Here is a 22,109-nt window from a genome sequence, read left to right as displayed (position 1 = left end):
TAGTCAAGGAAGGAACCAACAACCCCATGGCCACTCTGTCGGAGCTCCAGCATTCTTCTGTAGAAAGATGGTAACCTTCCAGATGTGCATTCATCACTGCAGCAATGTGGTCGGATAATTTCAGCTAGAGTTTGTCAAAAGATTAAAGAAAAACTCATCTGGTCTGATGAGAGAAAGGTTGATCTCTTTGGTGTTAATGCCAGGCATCATGTTTGGAGTAAACCAGGCATTACTAGGGCAATACCATTCCTACATTGAAGCATGGTGGTGTTAGTATTATGCTATGGGAACACTTTTACACAGCAGGAAATAAAGAGTAGTGAGTAAAGTGGCAAAGATGAACAGAACGACCCGTAGCAAACAGGCAAGAATCTAAAGGAAATAGATCAATTCAACGACTGTTGAAACAACACTGTAAGAAAGCTAAAAAAGTGCAATGCAGTGAACATGTTGTAAATGACAGCCAAAACCAGCTGGTCCCCCCCTCCTCTGTTTTTCCCCTCACATCTCACTTTATCTGTTCTCCCCCTCAATCAAGTCCTCTCTGGCTGTTTGCTGACATGCAGCTGCATAAATGTGCGTGGGTACACATACACACACACCATCAAACCTCGGAGCTGGAGTTTTGCCATGACTTAATGGGCATGGGTGCTATGAGAGTAGAGAGGGAATACTGGCAAAGACAGAGTGAAACAGAGAAGGCCGGAGGCATCTGTAGAGTTGAACAGGGCAGTTTCTAGAAAGGCTGTGCACAGGAAAATTGAAGAGCTATTTTCACGCCACATTAAGTTATGCCAGGCTTTCACTGAGGGACTACATTCAGGGAAAGAAGCTGTGGCTCTATTGTAAAGGCTAATAATCAACGCAATGGACTTATTACCAAACACTGCATTTCACAGGCCGAGCTAGACAGCTTCAAAGAAAAGAAAGAAAGAGAATGAGGAGGAGGGGCAGACATGAATACCAATGGACTGCAACAAATGTGCCTACCTTCAGTTCAAGAATTCATTTTATTTGCTTAAAATCTAACTCGATCCAAATGGACATATGCGAATAACTGAACCTAATCTATATGAAAAAAGCCAAAGATGAACATAGTGGTTGGAAAAATGGAAACCTCCATTACTGGATCTACGGGAAAATAGAAACTGGTGATGTAAACACATTTTCCTGTTCATCTTTATCTTTCTCAATTATAAAGATTGCTCTAACTGAATGTCTATCATGTCAACACTGAATACATGGTACTCAAAAGGCCTCATTACAAGTGTTAACAAGCACATTTTCCAAAATGAGATCATAAAACATGCTTAGGCCTACTGTAAATACCATTGTCAGTTAAGCCTCCATGTTTTTGTGAGAAAAGCATTGGTTTCTGATCTTTATGATTGCAAAATACATCCTACTGACAAAAGGCCATTTGGAGTCCCTCTCCGAGTTAAAAATGGCCAATAAAACTTTTGAGAGCAGTTATGTAGAAAAAAAAAAACATTCTATGAAAGTTGGTGTTTTTCACCATATTTTAGTATTTAAACATCAGACATTTAGTTTGCAATTCTCCTTCCTGCTGAAGTTGTGAACACTATGCTGAAACAACTACTAGGATTTCATCTGGTTTCTTTTCCAGCATATAAAGTTGTAATATTTTTCAAGTAGACCCCAACAATTTAATTATAACCCTCTAACCTTTTAAACAAGCTTTTAATTTTAATTGGATATAAAAAGCTCCTCATTAATAGTTATTTAATAGATTTTCAGCCACATTCATCTTACAAGCTAGATTAATGTGGGAAAAAAGCCACAGTTTTGTTTTTCTACACTTGAATGTGAAGAGAGGAGCCAAGGTGTGGGTTAAAAAGCACAAGCAAGCATTTCACATCAGCCAACACACACACATTATTCACTCACTAGTAAAGCTCTGAGTAAAGTGTCGCAAAACAGTTCTTGTTATAAATAATGTAGCAAACAATTAGAAAAATAGGTGAAAACAACACATATATTATCTGTGGACCAAGAAAAACAAAGACCATCGTTTTTGATTGAAAAGAGTCTTTTATTTTTTTCCCCTTTTGTTTCAAGTACGGTCCTCTCTCAGCAGAATCATCTAATAAGCATAGACACACTATAACACACAGCCAGAGCATCTTCAGGTGGAACTTATGTTTTGTCTTGATTAGGATTTGTGTGTGTAGGGCATTGTGTGCGTGTTGTAGAGATGGAAATAAGTGTGAGTGTTGTGGAGGGGCGGGATGGACAGGGCATATCAGCACTTTTACTGTTTGGATCAAGTGAACAAGAATCCTTTTTTACACCACATAATCATTTTTTTCGGCGGACATTTGCTGCAATTAGTGACATTGACATCAGCACATAAAAATTATATATCTATATAATTATATATTTATATTTATGTTCATGTATTTATAGATTTGTCTTCTGTCTTAGTCATTCTAGTGTTTTTTTTAACTTTATATTTATGCTGTAAAACCGGACAAACTGTCAGTAGGAATGCCTTTGTTAGGACATTGATCTTTTTTTTTCACAGGAAACACTCACACACATACAACCCAACACAAGGCACACGCACACTATTACACACATGCATGCATAGATACACTCGCTCGTGCCTACATGAGCACACTCACAGGCCATCCGTTCTGTCACACACATGCACGTATACGTAAACACGCACGTGTCCCAAACGCACGCCCACACATGCTCGGCCAGAATGGAGAGGCAGGTCTGTACAACTATGGGAGGGAGAAGGTATCCACGATCTCCCCCGGCAATAACTACGGCTTCACCTGATTAAAACACAAGAAAATCAAAGCTACAAACAGAGGAGACAGCCATCAAGTCAATGTAAACCTTGACAATATTCCCCATCTTGTCCTCTAGGACCAGTCATTGATCTGTCAAAGTTTGGCACAACGTCATGTCTCTTTTTTTTTTCTTCATCTCTACTGTACATCGACATGAACTGGAATCATGGTGAATTTAGCCAAACAGACTAGTTTTGATGCAAAAGTAATGACTGATAGTTAACACTGTTAAAGATATCACATCCCCAAAGTCAAACAGCTGTCCATTTCCGAAGACAGAGTGTGCTTTAAACATACATCTATATACTCTTTTGGCAGTGAACAAAAAAAAGCACTTTTCTTGATTGTGACTCCGAGCACCGCTGCTGTGCCACTTTGATGCTCTTGACGTTTGATTATGTCCACTTGAGAAATTTCACTTGATGGAGAGAGCAAAATCACAAACATCGCAGGGACTCCTCTCTGGCCAGGGAAAAAAGGGGAAGGAAAAAAAAATTATCTGTCCACTCACAGCCAGCCTGTCTTTCATGATTACTGTGTTCATGTTTCCCTTTTCTGAATTCCCGTGTCACTCTTTGAATTAGTTGGAAAATAAAGATCTGGATTTATATGAGCAGCCCATCCAAAATGTGTAATATACACATTAAATCCCCTTATTAAGTGTACACAGGAAATAAAAAAATGCACCAGAAAGTGTAAATATAAAAAAGTAGAAAGACAAAAAAAAGGAAAATTAGGCAAAATAACAATGACTTAAAGTCTCATTTAGAAAAAAAAATAAATTCCAAAGACTCTACATGCAGCAAGGTATCAGCAACGAAAAATATAGAAGAAAAGCAGTGCTACGTTTGTCACTTTGGTGAAATGGTAAAAATCCACTTCGTCCCTTCGGGCTGGTGTGCTTTCATCTTTCTCTGTGCTTTTATTTTTCCTCACCTTGTAAATGCTCAGTCCATCTCAGTCTCTCATCTCTCTTTATCTCTGACTGCAATAGAAGGTCAGACCACTTCCTGCTCCTACAGAGTGAGAGCCTTTCCTCATCAGCACACCATTATTTCTTGATCTCTCCATTCAAGGCATCTATATACACTCTCTTTTTTTTAATGTTTCATCTCCCACTCCCTATACAGTCTGTGAAACTCAGATCCTCATATTAACTCCTACTGACTCCACTTGGAAATGAAATGGAGCTAACTTAAAAAAAAAGATAAAGTGGTTGAGAAAAAAATAATTAAAATATGTTTGCATGCACATGCACAGTCTCTCATCATCACTTTACCTGACTTTCCCTTCTACCACATTAAGCTCGCACACAGCTTTTTTTAAGAACACAAATTACCTTTTTTATAGGCATGAGGTCTTTTTTTCAAATTTGTATTAATCTCCTGCAAAAACGATCCCTTTCACGCAAGCACACATAGACTGCTCCTGCCCCCTCCCTCCCATTATGATCTAACTACACCCAGGAATCAGGTGAGGCCGGGTAGTGACTGGTCTCATAGTTCAGTTCGCTGTATGGCCGTGAGGCTGAGTAGAAGTCTACGTAGTTGCCGGTGGACTTGAGACCCAGATGCATTCGAAGGTCCTCCCGGGGATCACGAGGTGGTCCTGTGGCATTTGGAGGTGGCTGGGGTTGGGCCTGAGGCTGGGCCTGCGCCTGTAGCTGTGGCTGTGATGGTGGAGGCGGGGGTCCTGGGTCGTCGTAGTAGGCTTCGTCAAAGCTGCGACTCTGGCTGTGAGGTGGAGGCTGTGGCGGCTGGGGCTGGGGAAAGGAAGGCGGAGGGGGGTAAAGGTCGTAGTCTTTTAGCATGGCTGCTGATGGGCTATCTTGCTGGGGTTGAGGGGGAACAACGCAGGGCGGCACTGGGCTCTGGGGAGGCAGATAGGGGGGTAAATGGGGCAGTGGGTGAAGTGCAGCAGGCGAGGGCAGAGTTGCAGGTGTTTAGGTAGTGGGGGATAGTGAAAGAGAGGAGAGAAAGAAAAATCAGAAGCAGAGGGTCAAGAAGGGCCAAAAAAACAAAGGGTTTAAAAGTAAAAGGACAAGAACTCAGACAAGGACTCATGCTGTGAAATCTCTATTACATACAGCCAATAATAGAGCAATTTATATCAAACACCAACTCTAGAATAGACAAGCTCTGTTTGTGTGTCAGTATCTATTGCCTCAAAAAACCCTATTACATTTATTCACTTAAGTTCAACCAGCAGCTGTGAAAGTTGAACAAACTCTAACTTTAATTAGAATTTTAAGAGATCCACACAAATTTTTCCACTTTTAATCTACCGATTCAAAGGCTGTGATGTTTTCTGTTATCCCTCCCTCTTCACCAGGAGAGACATTAAACAGAGGCAAATAATTAGAGCAATCAAACGGGATAACAGCTTTAATTGGCAGGCGGGTATTGTTCCTGGTTGCGGTAGTTTAAGAAAGCCTTAGCTGAGGGCGAACATCCTTTGCACATTCTGCCAGGGCATCTCTTATCACAGCAAGACACCTTTTTGTTTTGATCTGCTGTGCCTCCTCCATTCTGCTGTAATCTTTCATAATAACCACCTTATTATGACAGCATTTTCCAACGTAGGAAAGCTGAGGTGAAACACATGCAATGCTTAAAAAAACAGAGAGACGGTGAAAGCAAATAAAACTGTACAGGTGCATTTCTAAAAAGAAAAAAGAAAAAAAAAACTCACCTGGTTTTGCTTGATTTCATCACTGGCTGTCAGGTAAGAGTTTCGGAACAACGTAGATGACCCACAGGACACTTGAACTACGTGGATGAGATGAAAAAAAAAGAAAGGGGAAGCCACCCTTTTGTTCAATGAAAGCTACCGTCACAGCAGCCAACCTTTCAAAACACTTTAGCTGCAAAAACTAATTATAAACCATTAAGGCAAAGTACTTTAGGCAGCTTATTCAAAAGTATGTCATTGTAGTAAAAAAAAACAAAAACAACAGCAGAGAAATTGGAAGAACAATTGGAGCTAAACTATAAGAGGCTTAGAGAGAATGGAAAACACAAGGAAGAAACAATGAATAAAGAAAAGTGAGGTTATTAGTGCTAATAGTAGCTGGTTGGAAGAGGAAGGCTAATCAATCAGTGCAGGGATAGAGGAAAATTTTTAGGGTTAAAGCAGAGAATAAATACATAAAAAGAAACATAAAGTATGGAATAAAAAGATGACAGATAATGAAGGAAATAAAAATAATCTACATCTACTTTGTCCCTCTCTCTTTTCTCTACACACACCTGCCATGCCGTCTTTCCGGGATGTATGCTCTCCTTTGTTGCTATGGAAACCAGCGTTGGTTGCCGTGGAATCATAGTCCATCTTGCGTTCCTTCAGACTCGTCATCTCTCTGGGGGAGGCAGGCGCGCTTGCTACACGTGCACATACACACACACATGCAAATATGCAGGCATTAATGAGAGCAATAAACCCAGAACAGCAGGAGTATTCTCGTTCCGCCCGCTCATGTTTGCGTGTTTGCGTCTATTCCCGGTCTTTCAAGGTGCACAGTCATTATTCATCATTTAGCTTGTCAGCAGAAAGGGTCACCTCCAGCGTGATAAGGAACGTCTGGGAATTCAAGAACACGCTTATGGGCATATGATTGGAATATCAAATTTCACATCTGGTGTGCAATATTTCAGTCCACACATAATATTCAATTTCCTTGTGTTCTTTATGTGTGTAAAGCTGTTGTATATTATTTGAATCTGAAGGTGGCGAGATATTGATCAAGAAAACATTCTTGGCAACAGTCAGGTCAAGTCTTGCATTATGCAATAGCAACTATCACACAAAGAGGGCTTGGACACTATCTTGACAGGCCACAAACAGGGCCCAAACCCTGCCAAAGATAAAACAGACTGAAGACAATAAAAACACACCAGGAAGCAAGCAAGTAAGATCATTTAGATTTTCACAGCTTCCCCAAAAGGCATAAATTCAACTGAATATAAATATTATTTGGGACGCACAAAAAAAGTAAAGAAATAGAGTAACAAAGTTCCAGTAATAATGTTAAAACTTAAAAACAGGAATTTAATGTATTATCAAAATGAAAACCAGTTCATGTGGTATAGCATCTTCCCATTTTCCATTATAAAAAGGATAAAATCTTAGATAAAAATTCTTGTGGTTATTTTCAGCTAAGTATATTGAGCAACTTTTTAGAATCTTGGTGTTACACCTATGAAAACTGGTAAAAAAAACAAACAAAAAAAAAACAATAAGTTACTACAATATTTAATCTAATTTTGTATTAATAAAGTATTTTGGAATAGAATTGATTTAACTCATGCTCTCAAAAAGAACTATGACGACAAAAATAAACTTTCTCCTTCATTTACAATCTCCTTTATGTCAGCGGTACAAAAATAATATATTATATAATACATATTTCAGTCATATTTACTCTATGAGCATATCATTCAAGAGTTAATTTGTTTTAGTAACTTAATTTACAGAGCACAACATTACAGTATAGAAATTAATGCTCTCAAGCCTTTATTATTATTTATTATTATTTTAATGTGGTATTTTTAATATGGCAAGCAAGCCTTATTGGAATGCATATGGATATTATTGATTATACTGTCATTATAGAATATGAGCTGCATCCCTGATTTATTCTTTTAGTTAAACATTAAGAGGTAGTAAATATTACAGATTATTTCATGTTGTTTTTTTTTCATTGAAAACATACATGTATACATTTATACATATGAATATGTGTGGCATATTTTGGATTATTTAGTTTTTAAACCTGCAAGTTACCTACAAGGCAAAGTTTATCACTGGTTACAGTTAGCAGGTGGACATGGTTTGTAGTGGCTGCTTGTGATAGCCAGGGAGTCTCACTATATCAAAGCAAAACACTCCTGTAGCCTGTAGAGGCCATGATGGAGGCATAGGTCTCTCTAACTCTGTAGTTCTGGATACCCTCTGTCTTTTACCCTCTAAACTCAGCTCCTCTTTCACGGTTTTATCAATTCTCTTCTCACATCAACTCTTTGACTCCTCCTTTCCCGATGAGCTTGCACGCCTTTATTACACCCTTTTGCTTTGATCCATCTCTAAGGACTGGGATTGCAGTCTGGAGCATACATATGCAGTGAGGAGATACGGATGTATGTGGATGTTTGGATGTATTAGTCAGTGTGTGAACCAGGGTGGTCGAGGAGTGAGAGATTAGAAGCAGAATGGGGGAATGCTGCAAAAAGGTGCAGCTGGAGATGCACATGAGGAGAACTTGAAATGAAGAGGAGAAAGCATATAATCAAAATAGGAGTAAAAGTGTGTACAAAGCAGAAGAAGCAGGATAACCCTTAAAAGGGCAAGTTACCGTTTTTGATCACTTGCATACCCCTTAAAAATCCCCCCGTCCCTCCAGAAGCATAAGATCTATCTCCAGCCATTCAGCAAAGATGCTGCTACATGGCTGTAGATCTTATTTTGGCATTTGACCAATTAGATGAGCCCTTGGATGATATATTATCTACTGTAAATTAGTTAAAAAGTAAAGTAAAAAAGGTAATAAGCCTAGTTAACAATTATATTTAGGTTTATAAAAAAAAAAAAGAAATGTGCCAGTATCAGCATTAATGCCTCTACGGTTATGTTGTACCAAAAAATGTGTTTCTTTCTTTCAGAGTGTTTTTCATGAATTTCTTCTTGAAGCACTTTTGTTATTTTTCTTAATATATTTGGGCAAGTGTGTGTTTCTTGTTACTACATTGACATTGATTCCTGCCATCAAAATATCCATATTTTTTAATGTTACAAAGGTAATAAGTCTTGTCATGGATTATAACAACACTATTGGCTTGAAATTTAGATTTTCAAAGTATTTCACTGAGTGCCCTATAAAGGGTTAAAGAATCACATCCAGTGATTTCTCTATTTTACCCCCTCAACTTCATAGTATCACAAACACAGAACTACTCTCAATGTCGCTTGCCAAAGTCAAATCCCCAGCTTTCTCAGCCTCCTCCCTGAATCAGTCATCCCTCAATCCTCAATTCTTCTTGTCTCCTTGTATTTTTTTTCCCTTTATCTCCCTCCCTGTTTATCACATCCCTGCCTCTGTCTGTATTTTGTAATGCTTGCACATAAACACACACTTATTCTGTCCCTCACTCCTTCGGTTTCTCTCTCTCTCTCAGCAGGGTCCTTGAAGACCTCTCTAAGCCGCAAGGAAGGAAAAGTACTTTTCTGCCTCATCAGCTTGCTAAGCCCACTGTGGAGAAAGAATACCTAAAGGCTCTTCCACTACCAATGCTAACAGCTAATGCTAATGCACTCTTGCAAAGCATGAAGGCCACTGGGCTCAGGCTAAAGGCTAATGATAATCATACTTTGTAGCATGGCAGCCTATAGGTGGCAAGTACTGATACAAGGAGCTATTTAGTCTTAGTATAAAACTGATGGACTGTAGAATGTTGATGCTTCTGGCTAATTGATGTGTGCACATGTTTGTCAGATTTTACATGCCAGCAATTGCTTTAAGTTAAGTTGCAATACTTTATTCCAAAACATAGAGAGATGTGCATTACGTTAAATGAGAAAAACAATTTAGATTTAATCAAATATAGTTTAAGCGTGTATCTTAGACTGTACTGTACATAACGACAGATAATCTCCTTTTCCTCTGTGGCAAACTAACTTTTATTTATAACAAACAAAATATTTTCTTAATGCTAAATACTTTTTTCATTACTTCATTTAGAGGTTTATATATATTGAATATGCTTTGCATTAATACAATCTTTTTCTAAGATTAGAATTCACAAAAATTTGATTTGGAAGAACATTTTAGTTACATAAAACTGCCCAAAAAAAGCGAGGAAAGATATCAGGAAGACATTTATGAACCTTTAAAAGTCTTATTTATCCTTAGGTACAATTTACATGGATTTCAAATAAAATTTCTATTGCATTTTAATGATAGGAAACCTGACTTGCACCATAATAGATACAGAGAAAGCAGTGAATCCACTTTACAATAAGATTCCCTTTATAGCTGGATAATAAATAGTATAAATAGTAATAGATATGCTATTTATCTGTTTATACTTAATGATTCATCATACATGTTTATGAATAATTTACAAAGAGACTAAACTGACCAGTTTCTTGCCAAATAGGGAGACAAATCCGTTGAACTACATAGTTCATCTAGTGTTGCTTATATTTAACATTTTAGACTAAATTACTAACCTTGACAGTACATTAAGCATCTGTAAACAAATTTTGTTATCCTGCAAAATATGTTAAATGTAAAATAAAGAACTGGATGATTGATAAATTGTTTACGGATTGATTAATAACATATCTATTAATTATTTCTTAGATATCTGTTAGGGGGGCCATATTGTAAAGTTGTACCGTAAAACATATGACTGCTCTCAAATGTAGTTTCAGTTAAGCACATGGCAAACCGTAAACATACTGTAATGCATTGAATTGTATTGTGATCAAGTATGAGTAGGACGTTAATGTGCATTCTAGTTCAGAGCAGAGGTGTCAAAAGTTTCTTACTCATGTAGAAGTATAAATCCTACTTTTTAAAAACACGTTTGTAGAAGTTAGAGTATCGATTTAAGCTTTTTACTCAAGTATAAAGTGTAAAAGTAAAATTTTTACTACTTAAAAGTATAAAAGTAAAAGTAATGCAACAAAAAATGTTAAGGACTGCACTACACTATTAAAGGAAAATGTTTCTAAAATTCTGGATGATAACTTTCTTTACTAAATTTTCTTAGTTTTTAAGAGTTTTAAATTTAACCTTGCATCATCTTGAAAGACTATTTATTTTGGTATTGAGCGAACAACAAGTTGGTGCAGCATTGAGTCCAACCACCAAATAAACTAATGGTCTGGATGAAAAAAGTTATTTTAATGGTTTTTATTTATTGTATAAACCAACAGACCATAACGAACATGAGTTTAATGAAACAAAACTTATGAGTCTATTTTTTAAATGTAAGGAGTAGAAAGCAGAGATAACTGCAAAAAAAATTTAAGGAGTAGAAGTAAAAAGATGTCTAAAAAAATAATTACTCCAGTAAAGTAAAGATTTTTCTACTTAAGGAAGGTAACAAAATAGTTGTACTTTTTACGTGACACCTCTGGTTGAGAGGCTTTAGTGATTGTTTAGTTTCTTGTTCCATCATAGCCAAGAGGATTCAAATTACCAGTGCCATAGAGTCTGTCATGATTTTATACTCAAATCCTGGAATTATACCTGATATCTTTGACCTAAGTCATAAAGCTTAAAAAAGCAGAAAGTGAGGGTAAAGGCTTTATGTATGCAGGGCATGTAAAGTCAGATTTCAGGCTATTAAAACAGTTACAGTTTTGCTAACCCTGATAAATAACCCCTTTTTTCTCTTAAATTAAACACTCTCTTGATAAATATACCAATTAAATTGTTTAAAAAAAGCTTGGGTATTAAGTGTTAAAACCAGTATGTGTATTTTCAAGACAAAAAACTGTGAAAATCAGCATATTTAAAAAAAATAATTACAAATCTTAACAAACCAGAATGCATTATTGTATAAATGTAAAGCTGTAAAAGATTTTCCGTACCAGATCGGTTATTGGGTGATGTCCTGACAGGAGAAACAGAGGGAGTTCTCGAAGAGGAATAGGGCCTCTGTCTGTCTCTCTCTATTGTTGAAGCCGAACCCACAAAATGATGCTGAGAGTAACCATCCTATAAAAATAACCACAAAACAAAAAACAAACTGGTTAGAGGTGATTAACATATTTGAGCATATTAAAAGTTCTTTTTAAGGTGCAATATTTTATATAACAAACATTTCTTTTAATAAGGCTTTAAAAATTATGCAGATTTTCAATGTTTTGTGGATGAAAGAGTTCAAACTATTTCTAACAGTACATTTGATTAACCTGCTGTAGGAGGTGGCACTTCCACAATGACTTCAACTCTGATTCAGAATGGATGAATCACAGGACTATTTATAACACTGCAGTTTGCAATTCAAGCCCTACATGAACATTTGCAATGCATCATTAAAACAACAACTTATTTATGGATGACTGCTGGCTGACTTATAATTTGTAGAAACAAAGAAATAGTAAATATGCAAAAAATATGTTGGGAATTACTTGACCTTGCTCCAATAGACTATTAAACCAGCTGATGCGTTTTTAAGAACAAAAATTAAATCTTTTAGAAAAGTCTTTAAGACTTTAGAAGTTGTATTGCACTCAAATATTGATTTTGAATTAAACTAACCACTGATAAGACACTGAAAAATATATGCAGAGCGCCCACACTCTGAATGATTACATTCCTAACACCTGTATCCACTCTGAGGTCAGAATGCATCAAAATGCCTTAGGGGGGGGCGAAATAAAACAAATAAAAACTACCCAGGCATTATTACAGCTAAGCCAGTGACTTTGTATTAGTTTAGCAGTGATTGGAGCTGCACTGCTTTCACAAAAATGGATTATAAGAGTCAACAACAATCACAGAGTTGGAACCAAATTTAATTTAGCATTATTATAATTGGCTACCTAAAAAACAAAAAAAACAAACTAAAGCACAAGCAGATGATAGGAGATAATAAGGACATGTCCTTTCAAAGCTTTACTATCTACAGCTCTTGGATGAGCATTGGGAAAGGGGTGGCTGTAAGAACATAGAGGAGGTGAATGAATCACATCGGCACAATGTGGCTTTATAGAAGGATGGGGATGGGAGTAGAATGAGACGACTTAGGGGTGGAGGAGATGAAGCAAGTGGGGCAAAATGCAGGACAGGCAGGGCAGCAACCGAGGAAGACACAAAAGATGACACAATATAAAGAAAGATGTGGGGGTTTGGGGGTTAGGTGGAAGTAATGGCAGCACATGAAAGACATGAAGAGAAGGAGAGAGGTGTTGAGAGAAAGTGTAAAAGTATGCACTAGAGGGAATGAACATAACCTCAGAGTGAAAAGCGGGCTGAAGTTCACACAGTCCTATTTTCTGACAGAGCTCTGACAACAAAGATAGTTTCTACCATTCTTCACTTTTTTTTTTTTTACCTCTTTTATTCATTCAGCACTCCCCCTGTCTTCTGAATCAACTCATTTCACATTCTGGTTCTCCCTCGCCCCCCAACAAATCTCATTAAATACAGTGTAACCTCCTGGTGGTACTCTGGACCACTGTGCGATTGCATACTGACACACTGTCAGGCCACTCAAGAGAACACGGTCACTGAATATTGAATGATAAATGTATTCTGCAAAGTGATATATGTAGTGTGCCGATGACAGATGCAACTCACAAACGAGCCCAAAGAATGAGCCACAGGGTTCCTAGAGGTCCTCCAGGGGCAAAACAAGCATTAGCTGAACTTTCAAATAATTGAATTTTTTTTAGACCGGCTTTGACCCACATAGGGTATACAGTAGGACAACGCAGAAGAAAAAAGTGTGAAAAAAGAAAAATTCTCATAGCAGTTATCTACATAGGTTACTTGAACTATACCTTTTTCAACCAATAGTTGGCCATACTTTGTGCTCATTTGAACAGAACAAATCTTTGATAAAAATATCAATATCTCAAGCAGTAGAGCTGCTGCTAGGAATTTTTTTTCCACATAACTACAACACTGGAGATGAGGCAAAGAGCAAGAAAGAAGCCAGGTAATACTTTGTTTTGAGCAAAAAAAAAAAAAAAAAAAAGAAAGTTGTGCAAAATGTATATACTATTTGAACCTCTTCAAATTCCATTTTGTTACAAAGGAATATTTCATTTTATTTCATTAGGATTTATTTAATAGAAAAAGGCAATAGAACATTATTAATAGTCTGGCTCTGTGACGGTTTCACATTATTTTCAAAGAAGAAAAATAAACAAATAGCACCCTAAAGAGAACATCAGGTTATAAAAGACTTAAATATATCAAAGGGTACAGATCAATCCATTGTTGAAGAAATGGAAAGAGTATAGCCCATGCTAAAAGTTAAGTTACAAGAAGTCCCTTTTGTAGTTTTTCTAAGCCACTGAGTGGCCATAAAAAATACTATGTATGACAGCGAACTAAAACTCCACATCCGCACCAATCCTTCACTGAAACACACTGTGGCAGCACCATGTTGTAGGGTTTTTCTTTTTTTTTCGGCAGCAAAATAAAGGCTGGTCAGAGCTGATTGAAAGATGGATAGAACACAACAAAAGGCAATTCTGGAGGGAAAAAAATAACTGAATGGAGGCTGTTTTGGATGGCAGAGCTCCACCTCTCATCTGGCTTTAAACATGCACAAAGAACTTCAATGAAACATTTGAGATCAAGGCTAAATTATGTTTTTAAATGGTATAATAATAAAAATTTGGACTTCAATCAAAATGAGGATCTGCAGCAAAAGCTCAAAATAAAAAAAAATGGTTTTCATAGACTTACCATTTATTCTTGCAATATTGCAAATTTCTTACTTATTTTTGACACCACCCCCATGTTTCTGTGTTCTCCTTTGTATTTTGAAATTAGATATCCTACACCAAATAATGTAAAAATGTATAAACCCTTAATATTTAACATGGTTATTTCAACAAATATAAATGAATATGTAGTCCAAAGGTAGCCAAATATTTCATTCTCAGAAAAGGGATCTCAGTAAACTATTCTACACTTTTCACCAGTTTTTCCTTCTCTTCCTTCCCACCTTCTTCATTTTGCTCTTTCAGCTTTTAATGTAAGAACATGATAACACAATGAAAGTAGTTTCTAGGCAACCTGTCTGCCTGTTGCTTCCACCATCACTGGATGACCGGCTGAAGGTCACAGGTCTATGAGGTAAAGTAAGTAATTAATGCCTCATCACTTGTGTGTGTGGGTCTGGGTGGGGGCTGGGGTGGTTCTAGCAGCACTAATGCCAGAAAGCCATTATGCCACAGATTGTTAAAGGTTAAGCACAGTGAAAGGTAGGTCCCCTTGGGTCTCATTGACCATTGGACATTTCCTGTTGTTTATTCCCCCAATCCATTCACCCCCTCCCACTCATTCCAAACTGTAAGATTTACAGTTCTAAGCAATTTACTCAGATATTGTCCATCTGCTCCCACAGGATTTATGTACCCCTGACCTTCACATCTTTCAGTGTTGCTGTCTGTATTTTGTCGTCTTAGAATTTTACCAATCTTTCCGCAGATGTAGACCACAACTTTGCCAATCAAACTACTCTAATAACCTTTTAGCCTCAACCTTCACAGGGGTTATCTCAGCAATAGTCTTTTCTATGCATCTTACACAGTAAGGTCAGTAATGTATTGAAATTATGTTTGCCTTAAAACTTATAAGAAATCGTACACCAACTAAGTCCTTCTAGCCATCTTGGTGTTTTACTGAAAGCTTTGCTTTTCATAACATCTGATTTAACTCAAATAATAAATATGTCCCTCTAAGGCCCTAAGGGCAACAATTATCCTACTACTATTGAAAAAGATTAACGTGGACAAGTTGCTACTACAGGATTATATGCCCATGTCAAACCCCCCTCTTTATCTTTAAGATTACTGAAAAGGCTGTGTTTCAGCAGTTAAACCCACTTCCTATCAATGACCAACCAGGCTTCCATGCTCACCACAGAACTCACCTTTCCACGGTGCAGCATTCCACATTGTTGATCACTCCATTTTATTAGAGCACCTTGAAAACTGGGTCTGCTTTTCTGGTACAGCACTAGACCGGTTTAAGTCTTATCTGAAGGACAGGACCTTTTTGTGTCAGTAAGTAACTTTACACCAGAGACCACATAGATCACATATGGAGTTTTATAATGGTCTTTTTAGCCCCCTTCCTATTCAATATCTGCATGATTCCCCTAACTCAGATCTTAATAGACAACAACATAAATTACCCTGCTTGTTCAGGTGACACACAGCTGTAGATTATGTCACCAGGTGACTATGAACCATTTTATTTTCAGTCTTTTGATAATTTTTTTTCAAATTATCTTTTATGTATCTATTTTTATTATTTAAAATTATTCATATTAGTTACTTAATTACCTTTATGTCACTGCAATGCCCTTTTCTCAGATTTTTAATTAACCTAACTTTGAAATGCTTTACTGCTGAAATGTGATAAATAACTATACTTGCCTTGCCTAATATCAACTGAGTTTTTTTTTTTTTTCCCTCTTTGGTCGTTTCAGGTCACACAGCAATTTTTGAATTGACAGGGACTGGAAATTCAATTCAACCACTTTAAAGAGTTTACTGTATATTGGTCCAAACAAGTTCTAGTTAAAATAATACTCTAAAAACTAAATGTTAAACAGTTAATACTGTGACAGAGTTGGAACAGCACATTTAGAATGTTTAATTCTGGATTCATCAGAGTTAAACATCTAACACTAGTATGTGACAAAAGTTAACACTACATACTAGAGTTAAACATTCATGCTGGTGTGGTAGATTATAACCACAGCTGCCCAGTGGCATATGGACAGAGGCAAGGCTGCCGTACATGGCTGTGAAAACCATCAGCAAATGCTGGTAAAGAGTCTTACCTAAGGATGCGACAACTACTGTAGGATGGACTTGGAACAGCAACCTTCTAGTTATTAACCTCTGCAACTTACACAACTCTAAAGTAGACGTAGACCAATACGTCAACCAGTCGATGTCTAGAATTTTTTTTTCTTGTATCAGTATTGATCAAAACCTGCATGTGTTCACTGATTCATTAAGGTAACATCAGCCATGCAATATACGTCTGCATTATCTGTTTTGTTAGTGTCAGGTTTGGTGGAAGTTAGTTGAGGACCCAAATGCGGAGATGAGGAGGGAGAAATTAGTTCTTGCAGATTTTATTTAAATGTAGCGGCAACAGAAGCACAACTCCAGGAACAATAAAACAGAAACCATGACCAGGAGATGCCTGGGAAAAACACAAAAGGAGCGATGCAATGAAGAGGATCCAGGAATGAGGAACTGCACAGGAGTTGTACTGTATGCATATATGGGAGACAGAACAAAGAATGGTCTAATCCAGGCATCCCCAAAGTCGGTCCTTGAGGGCCGCTGTCCTGCAGGTTTTAGTGGTTTCTCTGCTTTAGCACAGCTGATTCTGATGATTGCAGTTCACCAAAGGCCCCTTAATCAACTATAAATGTAAATCAGCTTTGCTGGAGCAGGGAAACCTCTAAAACGATCTAATCAGATGATAGAGAGCAGGTGTGGATAGAAGTAACTAGAAGGGAGCTAGAAGAAAGGAGATTAGTGGAAGCGGGCAACAGAGAGTAACTCAAAAAATACAACACTTCTTAAGTAGAACTAGAAAACAACTAGAATGAAACAAAATGGAAAAGAAACCAATGACCAAGAAAACACAGAATAAACATAAATGAAAGCCTAACTTGAAAATTAATGTTTTTTTGTTGTTTTTTTAAAGGAGATATGTGTAATGTTTTTGTTATTGTAATTTTTTCATGTAAATGTAGAGAGACAAAGGCAATATTGTAAAGAATTGTCACCAAAACATTGGCAACCCACATAGAGAATAGTTTAGATGGATAAAAATGGTTATCAGCATCAGCCTTAAAAAACCTTAACCATCGATCTCTATTCTGTAGTACACTATTGTTGTCGTTAGTAAGAATGTTTATTTAAAAAAGCTCACACATAGGTTGGAATTCTAGCAGAAACTCTGTTAAGTGTTGATTTGGTTGATCGACACCTAGCAAACTTGCCCAAATTTAACTCCAAAAATAAAAAACTAAATTTTGAGGGAACAAATTCTTGTGTATATAAATTTGACTAAACATGTGTGGAACTATCACAGTTCTTTCAACATAAAACACCAACACTAGACATTTAACACATTTGATTTAGCTGTGAAACAACGTATGATTGTCACAGTGGAGGAGGTGGTTTGACAGGAGGACCCACATGCAGACTGAAGCTGAAGTCGTTTCTTGGAGATTTAATAACAAAAATACAACGGAAGCAATAATAAAAAAAACATAAATCCTCAAAAATCCAAAAATGCTGAAAACCAGGAATACTCACAACAGGAAGGGGGCAAAGAAATAATGACAAACCAGCAAAGAGCGACTGAACAGGAGGAGGATATATGGGAGAAAAAAAACAAAGACCAGGCTAATTAGCAGATTGGGAGCAGGTGTGAACAGAGGCAAGAAGGGAGCTAGGACAGGGAGACTGACACAAGAGGGGAAACAAGAAATATTTAAGAACTCAAATACAACAAAAAATAACTAGAACACAAAAATGGAAATAAGACCAGTGAAAACTCAGTGATAAAACTTAGAACCAAAACCATGGCAATGATGATGTTTAGCTACTGAAACAATCATCATATATATCTATAAAAAAAAAAAACATGGCTAGAAGCTAAAAGTGCGCAAAAAAATTAGGTTGTGACCAACATTGGCAAATTTTTGGGTTGACTGACCCCAGCTATTGAAACTGAAATAATTTTCTGAGGAGTGAATCTGCCATTTTTAACTACTACCAATGCTGACAGCAACACTTAAATATGAATGCGGATATTAAGAGCTAACAACTCAAAAAGAGCTAGCTAAATATCTTACTGAGATGTCTAACATAGACATTGTTATTTTCCAGTGCGGTCCTGTTTCTCTGACCGTGACTGGCTGGATGTGCTCTCTTCGTCCTCTGGCATGGGAGCTGGCTCTGAGCTCGTCTGCCTGGCTGTGTGTTTCCTGGATGGGGCCGCCTTTTGTAGCTGCTTTTTGTGTCTCTGCTTCTGCCTCCTTGAACCCCAGTCGGCCTCAGCAGATGGCCGCTCACCTGGTTCTGCTGGAGGTTTCTTCCTGTTAAAAGGGAGTTTTTTCCTCTCCACTGTCGCTACAAGCATGCTTAGTGTGAGGGATTGTATTTAAGTCAATGAGTCGATGCAATCAACTGGTTTTCCTTAGATAGAAAACTTTGATTTAATTTATATGTATGATCTGGTTGAACTGTAAAGTGCCTTGAGATGACGTGTTGTGAATTTGGCGCTATATAAATAAACTAAATGGAATTGAAAATTAACAAAATAAAGAAGCACAGAAAACACTTTGGTGTTTTCAATAACTTGTTGGGCTATTTCTTCAGTCAATAAAAGACCAAGAGAGAGCTAGACTAAAAGCAGATAACAGGAAGACCAAATGAAATAAAGCAAAGTTCTTCTCTCATAAAACATGTTAGTTTTTGTATAGGAGCCAGCTTCACAGATAAGGTAAGGATCCACATCCCATATACACCTAGACTTTTAGAGGACTAGTCATTGACTGCTTTTTCCATCAATTGTTATCATAAGGTGCTAAAGACAGCTCGTCTTGTTGCTATGTAAGGCTTATGAGTTCAAACTGTAACTATTTGCGTTTTGCTCAGTTTTTTATAACAGCTGTTTTTCAGAGGGGTTCAGCTGAGTGTTGAAAGAACTACACAAGGCTTCTGCTACTTTGTCAATGAAAAATTATTCCAAGAGGCAAGGGCAGATCAAAATGAAAAGTGTCATTTTCCTAGCTACCTTCTATATATTGTACCACATCTCGCAAAATAACCCGACACCGTAAGATCATAGATCCAGTTTAATAAGCTAGTACCACCATGCTTGCATATAAAATAGCGCTGAAGATTTGTTACCAATTACAGAATAAGGAGAGGGGTGCATTGTAATGACTAAAGTGACCACTTAGAACGCAGAGGCTGATACAGTTATGCAGAAGTCACAAATCACGTCATTAAATCTGTCTTTCTGATTATACACTTTGCAGAGTGTTTTATGTATAACAGTGGATTTTTCATCTCTATGACTGCTGCAGTGGTTTTTCACATAAGCAAGAACACTGTTAAGATTTGGAGAGTAGTGGCTAGCCTGATTTGAATTCTGTAAAAAAAAAAAAAAATATATATATATATATATATCAAACTGGAATATATAAACAGATTCACACTAGTTTAACTTCCAGATTTTATTACATGTTTTCTGCCTGTTACAGCTTCAGCCTTCGCATTATCCATCAAGTTGTATTCTGGCCTAAAGATTTTTTCAGCTGGAATGCTGTGAAATTGGAAGCTGTACTCCTTAGGGACAAAATGCCCGTCTGACTGAATGAAAAGTATTTAGAATCCACCCCAGAGTCTGCAAAAAGATGCTCATCCAAAAAAGAGTTAGCTGAAGCCAACAACTGACTTGAAGCTTCCTTCTTTAAGTCAACAGTCATTCTTTAATTTAGTCTTGCCATCCACAGCATGTTGTGGCAATCTGTTGCAACAGTGGATGACCCCAACACACTAAGCAGAAAGCCTAGCTTTTTAAACAACTTCTTTAAAGATAAAAATAACAACAAATTGCGGTCAAACACTGAAATAAAAATGCAGAATACAGAATGTTTTTGTTCTAATTGGAAAGCTATTGAAACTATACTGTTATAGTACAATTCCTGCATTATGCTGTGCCTCTGTTCTGAAGACTCTGCTAATGCCAAAAGGCAATAAAAATAAATACCTTTTACTTTTAAAGAAGAATCAGAACTACTGGCATATGAAGGTGAAAAAGTTTACAGAATGCAAACTGGAAATTAGCTGAAAAATTCTTAGGGATTCATCTCTTGTAGAAGATACCCTAAATTAAGTGTCCGGTTTCCAGCATCATTACAATTAAAACACCAAACTTGCCCAGGTCTGTTTTTAAAAATTATATATATTTACAAATAAACTGTAAAACACTTCTTCTTACAGATACATCTGTTCAGTTTGCAGCATCCTGATATTGTGGGGTAAAAAAAAAACAACAACCTGCCAAAGTGTGGAATCCAATCCATGACCTCACACATGGGCATCAGACTTAAATTTCTCACTCAAATCAAATTGCGCAAACAAACCCACACAATGATTTACAAATCCCTGAAACATATTGTAAATCTGTCACACGTATGACAAGCATTGCGTCTCTCTGACCCTGAACTCCATCTGTCATATGTGTGAATCTGATTTGTATATGAGTTTGTGATGTAAGCATGATATATAGCCTTTCCTGTGTGTGACTGTGCGAGAACAAATGTGTCTGATTAAGTGTCCAAGAGGGATCATTTATCAAGAAATGAGGCACAGCATCGCAAAAGAAGAAATGCACGGAAGAGGGAAATGACAAAGTGTAAGCCCATGAATATGAAATTGAGCGCTGTAAGAGGAAGGGGGTGTGCATAGGTTTGTTTGGAGCACACCAGAGAATTAGGTCCATCTTGTCCTATTAGCAGTAGGTTTATTTACAGACTAACCATGCTTCAGTTCCCTTTTTTTTCTGCTGAAATCCCAGGTTGAACAGCATTGCTCATTTGATGTTTACCCAGAAGATGACCCTTAGCTACAATTCTTGGAGCTGTAGAGGAAATATGACATGCATAGCTACACCCAGCATGCACACACCCACACACATTCTGACTGAGGACACATTTTGTCAAAGAGTCCAAATTAACTCTGGTAAAAGTAGAGCTTTACTGCTCTCTGAAGACTATTATACATGATTTATCCCAAAGTCTGTGCTGGTGTTGATACAAACAAATTCAGCCTTTGGTTTATTAATGACTCCTGCATCATAGATCTTTCAAGTGATCTCAGATGGTATTTTCATACAGTGTTAGTGTTTATTCATGGGTTTGCAACTTCTCCTTCAAGTTCAAACACTCTTATGCAGGCCTGCCACCCAATATGATGCAATTCTCTTTTCTTTCTCCCTTTACTTCAGCCTGGCACTGCTGCAGGATGTGATTAACTCTTCTTACTGCAGCTTTTTAAAAGGACCACATTTTCAAAGACACACACACAGTCACAGAAACAAACATTTACTTCCACAGGGTTTGACAGTTCTAAAACTTTTTCATTACTTCAAGACCTCAAACAGCTCTTTGTAGGCACATCTCAAACTGACACTGAGTCATTACAGGTTTAAGGATTTCTCCTTATCAAAACAACTACAAACACACAGTCTCTAGAATTTTAATCTTTGAACTAAAATGAAAATATATATACATATATTATGGAATTCACCTCACCGTGTCATCACCCGCACCTTTTCACTCCTTTGGTTTTGCTTTCAAACACTCTCCAGTGACATTCCTCTCCACTCACATCTAAACTGCATGCTAACCCATGTTTGGATTGGAGACTAATGGGATTTTTTTTTTTAGCCGCCATGACCTAATATGTCAAGCAAGGATACAAGAACCCTAGTTACTTATTTTGAGCTCTGGACTCTAGTGATAAAGTCCTCTAACACATCAATTTCCA

The 22,109-nt window shown here is 37.2% G+C and overlaps 1 protein-coding gene across 3 annotated transcripts in view; it reads right to left on the bottom strand.

Moving 5' to 3' along the window:
* Positions 1-2,052: 2,052 nt before the first annotated feature.
* Positions 2,053-22,109, bottom strand: part of LOC107094192 (catenin delta-2-like) — a 303,403-nt gene continuing 283,346 nt past the window's right edge. For 2 of the 3 annotated variants that reach the window (XM_015389646.1, XM_015389657.1), the window contains exons 22-25: positions 11,418-11,544; positions 6,071-6,202; positions 5,514-5,590; positions 2,053-4,692 (exon numbers count right to left, since the gene is read on the bottom strand). In XM_015389646.1, coding sequence (XP_015245132.1) covers positions 4,279-4,692; positions 5,514-5,590; positions 6,071-6,202; positions 11,418-11,544 — 750 coding nt within the window. In that variant the 3' untranslated portion in view covers positions 2,053-4,278. The remainder of the gene's footprint in view (positions 4,693-5,513; positions 5,591-6,070; positions 6,203-11,417; positions 11,545-22,109) is intronic. The other variant, XM_015389668.1, reaches the window with a different exon arrangement.

Source organism: Cyprinodon variegatus, unplaced genomic scaffold (assembly GCF_000732505.1).
Source record: "Cyprinodon variegatus isolate N-32 unplaced genomic scaffold, C_variegatus-1.0 Scaffold20, whole genome shotgun sequence".
NCBI classification, from domain to species: Eukaryota; Metazoa; Chordata; class Actinopteri; order Cyprinodontiformes; family Cyprinodontidae; genus Cyprinodon; species Cyprinodon variegatus.
The sequence above is the reverse complement of the archived record's forward strand: the minus strand, read 5'-3'. Positions and strand labels throughout refer to the sequence as shown.